This window comes from Aptenodytes patagonicus, chromosome 1 (assembly GCF_965638725.1).
Source record: "Aptenodytes patagonicus chromosome 1, bAptPat1.pri.cur, whole genome shotgun sequence".
Classification (NCBI taxonomy): Eukaryota; Metazoa; Chordata; class Aves; order Sphenisciformes; family Spheniscidae; genus Aptenodytes; species Aptenodytes patagonicus.
In genome coordinates this window covers 4,236,750-4,247,445 of record NC_134949.1, presented here as the reverse complement: position 1 = coordinate 4,247,445, position 10,696 = coordinate 4,236,750, and the positions used below count along the sequence as shown (strand labels likewise).

General features: G+C 46.7%; 1 protein-coding gene across 1 annotated transcript in view; it reads left to right on the top strand.

Annotated features, from left to right (window-relative positions):
- The first annotated feature begins 1,798 nt into the window (after positions 1-1,798).
- The window catches only part of ITIH5 (inter-alpha-trypsin inhibitor heavy chain 5), a 53,011-nt gene continuing 44,113 nt past the window's right edge, over positions 1,799-10,696 (top strand). Inside the window, exons 1-3 of the mRNA XM_076349223.1 lie at positions 1,799-2,085; positions 6,063-6,107; positions 10,221-10,384. Of these exons, the coding sequence (XP_076205338.1) occupies positions 1,966-2,085; positions 6,063-6,107; positions 10,221-10,384 (329 nt within the window). The 5' untranslated portion in view covers positions 1,799-1,965. The remainder of the gene's footprint in view (positions 2,086-6,062; positions 6,108-10,220; positions 10,385-10,696) is intronic.

Below are 10,696 nucleotides of genomic sequence, written 5' to 3'. Positions count from 1 at the left end.
AAGCATCCTGCCCTGGCCTCCCTCCAGCTTTTTCCCCCCATCTTCTCTTCTCCAGCCACCTAAGCCCTTTGTCATACCCTGCAGTGCTGCCCAGCTCTGCAGCTCCCATCGGGGATGTGGCCACTCCAGAGGCCTTTGTACCTGCCAGTGGTGAATTGATCCCAGTGGGAGAGGGGCTGGCCAGGCTTTTGATTCCTTCCCTCCTGCTGGCAATGCCAGAAGGGGCCTGTGTGTAAACATAGTGTGTCCTCAGCCTAAGTCTGAGCCATCGATTTGCTAAAGGGGAGTTCCAAAGGTGTTGACCTTGCTGCCCCTTCTCTTTACTCCAGCTCCAGCTCCCCTCATCCCTTCTGAATGGGGAGCAAGCACCTTCCTGCTCCTCCATTACATATGCTAGATTTGGAGGACATAATGCTCCCAGGACATATACTCTTAGTGGACATATGCTTTCAGGTGGGTGCACGTGTGTCTGTCCAGAAGGAGAAACCAGTGGCCCAAGGGTGTGTTTATAAATCCCAGCAAGGCTGGAGAGACATTGAGCCACTCACTGGACTGTCACTGCCATGGACTGGAGCTGAAGCAAAACAGCTTCAGTCCCTGATGACCCAGAGCTGGAAAGGAAAAAGAAAATATAGTGGTTCGAATCCTGACAGGTTTGTGCGTGCAGCACCTAGCACCTGCAAAAAAAAAAAAAAAAAAAAAAATCAAACAAAAAGAGAGGAAATTTGGTTCTGCTGGATTTAAGAGGTTACTGCTGGCATAGAAAAATGAAGTAGTAAATGCATCTGATTTGGGGTTAGGTGAGCGCTGCAGATGCAAGTTCCTGAATGCCTGGGGATGAAACGTGCCCGGTCCGTGCCAGCTGGCACAGCTGTGCCTGGAGGAACGTCCCTGGCAGCTGAGCAGTGGGGACCCAGCCTGCCCAGCCAGTGTGCGCCTTTGCCCTGGGACTGGTCGCGGAGGAGAGGGCTCTGCCTCTGGGAAATGGAGGGAAGAGCAGGAGGCTCACCCCAGCTTTGCCCAGCTGAGAAACTTAGTCCAGATGATAAGAGAGAGGAGTGAAAGTATGGGTCTTGGCCATCTTCGCCAGCGGGGAGGCACCTGGGTGCCTGGCGGGGTGCCAAGGCAAGGGTGCGGAGGGAGCCCTGCCCTGCTCCAGGATGGCGGGCCCTGGGGCAGCTTTCACAAACAAACCAGGGCTCTCCAGACCAGGGAGTAGGAGAAGGTGTCCCTTCAGAGAGGGTGAAACCGGAGGGTCTTACTACTCCTTGGTAAAGCCCCAGCCTTGAAGTGTGTCCTTGGATTGTGCTCCCTAAGGGCGTGGGTAGGAGGGTGCTTTTTAATATGGACTGTGGTGTAAGCCGTTCAGGCCTGCCCGATGCCATGGCTGACCCCATGAGGAGACACCCCAGCAGCCCATCGCATCCTTCTAGCTCCCGCTGGCACTGGGCACCAGCCCTTCAGGCGGGCACTGTGTGACAGCGGCCATCTTAGGCCCTGTCAGTGCCTAGCCAGGTGGAGGAAATGTCTCCTCAGCCTTCCCCCCCAGCCGAGGGCCACCACGGGGCTGGGGTGCTGCTGGTGCCAAAATGACAGGTGGCAGCGCCTCAGGAACCCCCAGCGCCACCCTTCTACGCCGCACGAGGTGAGATGGAGGCTGAGGGCGGCGTCGAGAGGGGCACGGCAGTGGCTCGTGCCCAGCGGCCCACGGGACTCCCGGCTGAGGGGAGTAGCTGCAGGATGGAAACCCTGCAAGGATCTCCTGCAGCCCCTGGCAGCACAGGAAGCCGCCCTGAGTGGAAAAGGGGCCGGTCCCGAGCTGGGAAGGAGGAGAAGAGGGTGGGTCGTCTTGCCTCCTGTCAGCCTCCTCACAGCCCGTCCAGCAGCGCAGGCAGCAGCTGCAGGCAGCGGGGCTTTCCTCTCACCTGCGGGGCAGGGAGCCCCGGCCAGTGCTCCCCCTCCACCATGTTCCTTTGGCTGTGGCTCTGCTGGGGTTTCTCCACCTCGGCGGGGCAGCCCGACTCGGAGCTGATGGCGAGGTACCTGGAAGAGGAGCTGATGGCAGACTACAGCATCATGGAGCAAGTAGGTTTTAAGGCGGTCGTCATTCGGGAGCATCTGGTGGCCGGGGCTGGCTTGTCCCTTCTTAACCATTAGTATTGACAGGCAGGGCAGTCTGCTAAAACCGCATTTATTGCACCCGTCCCTGCAGTGTGCCCATGGCTGCGGCAGCAGCTCAGCTCTGTGGGAGGCTGCTACCAATGAGCCAGGCAGTTGTTGGAGGTGCTAAGCCAGGAGAACACTGGCACCCTCCCGTTCTGGGTGCTACTGCCTGGGGCTGGGTTCAAAGCTGACATCCCGAGAGCTGTGCTAACGAGGCGTTTCGCAGGGACAAGGGAGTTAACGCAGTGTCCTGGCTGCACGCCAGTCTGAGTAATTCAGAGTATTTCAAGCTCGGAGGAAAGTTTTTCTGCCTATGGTCTCAGTCTCACCATACTTGATTTTTAACTCATCCTGGATGAAATGAACCACATGAGTTTCAGCTTGTAAAATGCTTCTTGACCAGGAGAGAAAAAAATATATTCTGCAAGTAAAGGCTGTTGTATTGTGTCGTTGTGTGGCTTAGATTTTCTGGGGAAATAGGGCTGAAAAGGCAATGAACTTTTTGTGGGTTAGCAAGAGAGTTTGGATAGTGGTTTAGGAGGCTGTGATTTAAAAGGCTGAGCTTCAGATCTGTGCTCACATCCCTCAGGTCCATATGAGCTATCATGTGCGACTTTGGGTCACTTAGGGCATCAATGTGTTATCTAAATTTGATCAGATCTGAGAGGTTCTGTAGTATCTGAGACACCCATGTGGGACTGGCAGATACAATGCAGGACCTATGGAAGACCTGTGCCTTGCTGGAGGCCAGGTGGGATACCCTAGCATGTCTAAAATGTCACTAGATACCCGTATTTGACATTTTCTGCCATACCATAAGCGGGAAGAGTGAGGCTTTTCATATGTATCTGTACCCGTCTCAGAGTTGGTCATTCAGTTGCTCATCCCACCCATGATAGAATGAGAAGAATTTGTCTCCAGAAGTGCCCACCTCTCTCCAGTATGAGGACCTCAGCAACTTTGTTGTCAATCCTGATTACTGTGAACACATATTCCTTGTTGGGGAATTCAGCCACAAACCAAGTGTCTTGCAGACTTACCTGTCCAAGTGGAAGACAATATCTCCACTACTGTCCTGCCAGTAGAGTGGTATCTGGGTACACTCACTCATCTGCTTTAGGGGGAAAAACAGTTGTGAAGCTCAAGCAACTGGCTCACAGCATTGAAATAACCTGGCTGATCTTGCTTGAGGCAAATAAAGGTGTTTTCACAGGAGCTGTGCTGCTGGCAGATGAGTGGCAGCAGTAACTTCCGACAGAAAAGCAGTGATGTATAAATAGAGGTGGTGATCTAGTCCCCTGGGACAGCCAGATCTAGAAGAGGACATCTGTCCATCCTCATTGAACACGTAAGCCAGGTTAAGAAGAGGCAAATGCTTCCCTAGATCAACATACTACATCCCCTATAAGCAAATCTCTAACTAATTATGAGAGTTGATAAGGCTGTGTTTAACTGGAAGGATCTTCCTACACAAAGGCAAGTACAGACACAGGTCTTTGCAGGATCATTGTATTTGCAATGAGGGTGGATTACTTGTTGGCTCATCCAATGACTGACCACTCTGCCAAGGTAGTTGACAAGGTTGGTAGTTATTACCGTTGCACTAGAGGTAGTTCTTCTGGACAGCTCTTCACGGGTAGTTGGGTTGCTACTGCCCAGCTTATTCTCTGTATACCATGCTAACACTAGCAGATGGCAAGAGCTATGGGGTCACTAGTAGCAATTACTGGGCTTTAATGAGTGCTTTGGAAGGCCTTAAAGATAAAGGTTGATGGGAACTTGGAAATTGTTCCATTAGATGATGCTAGTGAAGCTGGCTTGTTCAAAACATTTCGATGGACTGATCAGTACCACAAACCCTGCAGTAGTGCTTTGGCAGTAGTCATGAAGTCCTAGCAAACAGAATACTGTTATCTGTTGATCCTTAGCTACTCACTGATGTCTACTGGCTATCCTCAATACTTCGAAAGGTAGCTTTTGAAGGAGCCAAGTCATACAACACCTTCTTATGCAAATCAGCAAGTAAACAAAATGGGTGTGTGGTGGGAGAAGATAAAACCAGTAACCAAATTTCCAGTTTCACTGATTAGTCAGTAAAAACCATTGTGACCATTCCATACAGGATGATAGGTGGATTTGTTCCAAAAGGTAATCCTTTAGTAAAAAACGTGCTGAGGATCACTCATATCTCATCCCTGCCTCTGCTCCAAGCAGGATCAACTTCACAGACATTTGTTTGGCTTGTTCTGAAGAACCTACAGTGATGGAGACTCTGCAGCCTCTCACAGCAGGCTCCTGAGGTGCTTTACTTGCCTGACATAATATACCCAGACAGAAAGTTTCTTCCAAAATTTAAACTGCAGGGAATTCCTCTCCTCTCCTCTCCTCTCCTCTCCTCTCCTCTCCTCTCCTCTCCTCTCCTCTCCTCTCCTCTCCTCTCCTCTCCTCTCCTCTCCTCTCCTCTCCTCTCCTCTCCTCTCCTCTCCTCTCCTCTCCTCTCCTCTCCTCTCCTCTCCTCTCCTCTCCTCTCCATTGAGAATTTCCCAAGGGAGCTGTTTTTCCTTGGTTCTAATTTTACAAGATGTTGGCTAAAATAATGAAGAAGGAAATAATAAGGATTCTAGCAGAGGAGACTGTTTAATTTCTCTATTGGGCTTTCCTTAGCTTTGCAATGCATGATACAAACAGACATAAAATAATCTCTTTGGCAAGGAGTGCTGTTATCTCAGTGTAAATCAACAGAAAGGGCAAATCAGGTAAAAATATCATTGCATTCCTCTGCTCTCTGGAGTTTCACTGACATTTTAAGAAGTCACTTGGCTTCCCTCATTGACAAGAGACTTGTACTCTCTGTTTTGGGAGGGATTTGATTTGGCGATGTTGCTAAGCTGAGACTTACACCATGTGCAGGGAAAAAGTCAGAGGAGTTGTTGTTGTGAGGGGCAATACAATGAGTACGATTGCGTTGTCATATGTGAAGCACTTTGTTTCATAATAAAATCTGTGGCTGAGTTTAAATATCTTTATTCCCTTCCCTTTTTGCACATAACTAGTGCTTTTCTGTCACTGTGCAATAAATCCATAGCACCTGTGGAGAGTTTTTAGGCAACAAATCTGCTATTGAGGTAGTATAAATAAAGCTGAAGCTGTAACATTAATTTACACAAGTCCTCCTTTGGAGCAGGTCCACACATGCAGCAGAATGGAGTTATGCGTGCTAAGCTCCACCACATGGGTGCTAGGTGTTAACGTGGTCGCTGCTCAAGCTCGAAGCAGCCACACTGTGCTGAGCTGAGGACAGCCTCAGGTGACCGAGCTTGTTGTGCCCTCAGCCCTCTCCCTGCCCAGTGTCTGTAACCCATGATGAGTGCTGAGTGCTCTTGCACGGATGTAGACCACTTCTGGACTGGGGAATGGGCTTTGGCTTTTACTCACCTGAGGATGTAGATGGGTCCTGCATGACATTTGATGAGCACTGTGGACCATTTAGCAGCCCTTCTTATCACGTGCCATATACCACGCAACGGGGCAAAAACAGTGACACAGAGCCTTTGTGTGGCTCCACAGGAAGCTATAGGGGAATACACTTCCAGAGCCAAGACATAGTGTCCAGGGCCAGGGCTAAAGGCTGAGATTCCTGTCTTCATATAGAGGGTCTCTTGACAAGTAGCATTTGCAAAACACACAGTACCTCCTCGCCTGCGAGAGCTGCATTCCACTGCTGAGCTTTGATCAGTGGGTCTGTTAATACAGAAGAGATTTAGGTTTTAATTTTAACCAGAGGAACATTTGAACCTGGCCATGGGTGATCAGTCACACAAACCCATGTCTGGATTTAAACAAGTGACATGTCTTCTGTAAGTTGACTAGGCTCTATTAACTCCCTTAACTCTTTGCAGGTTGCACGCCGTGTTCCAAGACAGGCCAAATTTTTGCAGAGGCTGGTACGTATCACACTGTGTCTTTATTTTACCTCATGGGAATTACACTTGCTCTCTCTATATATGTTTGTGTGCATCCCAGTGCCCGGGAATGAACTATGTCAGTGGGTGATGGTAGGGTGAGATTCTAGGTAAAAAAAAAAATCTTCATTTTGGTCAATGCAACAGGTACAGGTTCTTCTAATACTTCCCAAAACATCTTCTCAACCCCAGATTTGAGAGAGAACATCCAGTTTTACAAACCTCAACCATGCAGTGAACATAAGCCTGATGAAATCTCATTGAATTTAAAGGGAAAGGGAGAGTTTGCTTTGAAATTTGAAGATCTCTGTTGTTCTCTGTTGATGCAGAGGCAAAAATTTACTGAAGAAAGGAAGAAAACAAGGAAGCCAATATCCTTCTTTCGGCATGGGAACCTAAGCTTTAAGATGTTTACCTGCAGTTGTGAGATGTACAGCAAATCTGGGAGATCTGGCTATATTTCTGCACTGAGAGTTGCACGGCTTAGATCAAAACTTTGACTAAAGAGGCAGCCAGTGAAATTGCTGTTCATGGCCAGTTATTTTTCTGGCTTTTCTGAGGCATGGGGGCTTCCCAGTTTAGAACTGGAGGAACTCATTTCACACACTGAGCAGCCATCTCATGTTAATAGCTTCTGGTCCCTTTGATCTTTGAGAGATTTGAGTCAGGAGCCTAGAGGAGAGCAACTCTCAGTCTTATTACCAGTTTATTACTTCTAATCGGAGATACAGTCAATTCGTTTTGATTAAAGCAACTGATAAAGGTAAAAACATGGAGTGTATTTCATTGATCTTCATCCCTCTTCTGTCTTTCCAAACATTTGATGTAAACAAGCATAAAATAATTTGTTTGGCAAGAAAATTTCAGCTCCCAGTTCATCATAATCACCAGGACACCTTCATAAAGCATCCAGCCAACCTGCCTCATAGCAGTGTGCTAATCTGCCACCTTGGCAATCCCTAGCTTTATTTTTAATAGGGATAATAAATCACAGTAATAATAATATTAAACAAATGGTTTGGTTTGTTTTTTCCTTTGTGCTGCCTCTCATCTTCTGAAGGCCTTAATAAAAAGCAGAGAAAACAAACAGGCATTTGCGCAGCTGTAAGTCAGAGCATCAGGCGCTGATGGATTGTGCAAGAGCTCCAGGGAATGCGTAAGGATCACAGACTGGAACTTGGGCTGCCCGCCAAGCCCGGCCTAGCAACCTGTTTGGAAACTGCCTCTGCCCCCACCATTTATATTTTCTATATACAAGGAATGGCAGATCCCTTCCAGGGATGGGAAGATGAATCAGTTCTTTCATCCTCAGTTGTATGTGATGCCCTTATTCAGTGTTTGCTTTATCCAGCAGCAACTCCTATCCACCAGGAAAAGGGAGAGGTGTTGAATGTCTTTTTTTCGTTTGGTTTTGCCGTTCCTCAGTCTGTGAGGATATCAGAGCTGGAGCTTGTTCAGTGGGATAGAGATATGACAGAGATCAGGTGAAGCCAGCAAATAATAGATTCAGAAAAAAACACTAAACGTTGTGGTTCTTCATATAAAATATCATTAAGCTGTGGAACTCCTTGCTACAAGATGTTGGGGATGCTAAAAGTTTACATGGATTCAAAAAGCAGCTGTGTAAAGTCGTAGAAGAAGGTTTACTAAGCACAAAAATACCACCCTTGGTTCAGGAGTTCCTTCAGCCATAAATTACTGAAAACTGAGAGAATATTTCTGGGTAGTAGCAGTGCAGGTTGGACTGATTTTACACTCTTTTCTAAGTATGCGCTATGACGGTTGGACTCGATGATCTTGGAGGTCTTTTCCAACCTTAATGATTCTATGATTCTATTGATCTCTGCCAGTGATAGGCTATAGGGTTAGAATTGCTTTTGTTCTCACCCAATACAACCATTCTTATGTTCTTGTCATAACAAGGGCAAGTCCATGTCCTCTGCCACATGCTAAAGACTTTCTGACTTCAGATAAATCCATCACTGCATTCACAGTGTTAGACTCGGTGTCAAATCTGTCACTGCAGAACCACCTTGTATCTCAACTAAAAGGCAAAGGGCTTGATCCTCTTTTGCTGTTGAGCTGTCCACCGTGTTTGAACCCACAGCTTACGATGAAATGCAGAAAATGGGAGTGGATGCAGGACATCTAGAACCAAAGAATTTGCTGTAGTTTCAGATTCATTCTTTTGCTTCTGTTATTAAATCCTCTACATCTCTTGCTATGCCACAGGCAATTAGTGGTATGGAAGACTAAATGAATCGTCAGCTCATTATATCTGGAAACGTTCCTACAACACTACTTCCGATCAAAACTCCCCATCCTCTCCACCTTCGGGGTAATGAGACTGGAAAGCCATGCCTAAGTATCAGGGAAGGTCTTAAGAACAGTGGGATCTAGTTCTAATCAACAGCGATTGAGTAAAAGCCACTAGTGGCCTAAGGGGGGGACATTAGATCTGAGCAGATGTGTTCTAGTCTAGATCCATCACACTGAGCTGTCTGAAATCAGTGAGATGAATCACACCCTAGAAGTGTTAATTTCTTGCCATTGTTCTCCGTGTGAGCTGAGCCTGTGCTAAGCGGACACAGAGCACATCACACATTCTCCAGCTGTTAAAGATATCTATCACGATTAGGTTCATTTGAGACACATTTATCAGAGTCTTTCCAAGCCTTGAAAGTGTAGACAGGTGGGGCTTTATTTCCAAGGCTATTGACGGTTTTGTGTTTGTTTCCAGTGGATCCTCATTCTATCATTTGCCTGGAATTCACTAGCCCAGCAGCTTGGTTAGTTGGATGCTCACTTTTACTGCTTCTGATGCCATCAGCTACTGCAGAAATGTTCCTGTTTCATACTTACTCATACAACAACTCGCTCTCTTTGTTAAGTCATTTGTCAAAATGACTTTTCGTTAAAATGAATTTTGTTCAGAAAAAAAGCCTGGAAGTGCAGCTGAAGAGCATATTCTTGTCTTCACAAGTCTTAAGTGGCTGTGACTTTTTATCAACCTCAATAGGAAGAGTCTCAGTTTATTTGGCTTAGTGAAGTTGCTCTGTATTTGCAATGTATTTTACCCTTTAGCTTCCTTCTGCTTTTGAGGGTTTGGTCTTTGACTGTTTAAGGCAACATACAGAAATTGTTTTTGCATGGACTGCTTATGGTTAAATACACTGAAGTCTTCCAGGAAGAAAACTGTTGAGCTCCATGGAGATGTTGCTGTCAAAAAATCATGTTAGACTGGAGGAATGCTCCAACCCAGGAATTGTGCACAAAAACACATTCCCAAGAAGCTGAAATTGGCTTTCAGCTTCTATTGCTACATCATGTGTCATTCGTTGCAGCCTCTGCTGCTTCTCTCCTGGAAGGAATCCAGTGTGGGCTAAAAGGCTTAAAATATTTTGCCTGAGACGTCACAGTGTCAGTGTTTCTTATTAAGTCTCTTCCATCCATTGGCTGAGACCTCCAGGATGGATTCTCAGCAGAGGAGGACTCAACTTACTCCATTGACAGCAGTTTTTCTGTTTACATAACATGGATCTGATTGTGTGAATTTGAAGATGCTGCTTCATACACAGTGATCTCAGTCTTTCAAGAGGTCTTACATCTGCTCTTGTGCACAGTCCACGGGGCAGTTTCTCTGACATCAGTTCTGGACCCTATGGGGACATATTTTGGGCTTCTCTTCCCAGGCCATAAAGGACTAATCCTGATCCTCTCACACAGTCAGAGTTGAAGGGTGCAATTTAGGATACAGGTGGATTTTGTCAGTGTGTTTCACAAAATAAAGGCTGGAATAATCAGAGCTCTCGTCCTTCCCGGACCCTTCCCAAGCATTGGAGAATGACTGTGGCCTTTGCTCTTGCGCGTGAACAAAGGCAGTACCATGTTCCTGGTTTACCTTTTGCAAGGTAATTCACCTGAAATTTTGAGGGCAAGCCCACTTTGCCTGCTGTTGACTGTTTTTCATAGGGGAGTCTAATACTCATAGGGTGATAATTTGCTTGAGCATATTAAGTATTAAAGCCATTGAAACACTGCAGGGGTGAGTTATCTAGCTCTCAGTGTTAATAGGTAACCTTTCGATACCTACAGGAAACCAGGCCTCGGATGTCTGAATTCACTGTGAAATCCACAATCATTTCTCGGTATGCTTTCACCACGGTGTCGTGCACAATGGTGAACAGCGGATCTGAGGCACGCGAAGCTGTGTTTGAGATGCAGATCCCAGCTGCCGCCTTCATCTCCAACTTTACCATGTAAGTAAGTAATGCTGACAGCTGGGTGGACAATGGTTCTCCCATCCCACAGATAGCGCTCTGAGATTTCAAAAACTGGCTAATCTGCAGTAGGACTATATCAAGGCCTTTTTGCATTTCTTTGGGAAAAATAAAACCACACACATGATATAATCCATCCGAGACTGGTCATGGCCCCAAAGCACAGAGCAAGTCCTTGGATGACAGGATGCTAAGATTCAAGTCCTCAATGTACATGGGAAAGAAAATTATTCTATTTCCCATCTGGGTGTCTTTTAACAACTTCCTTCTCCTCCTCTTTCTTTGATTTGG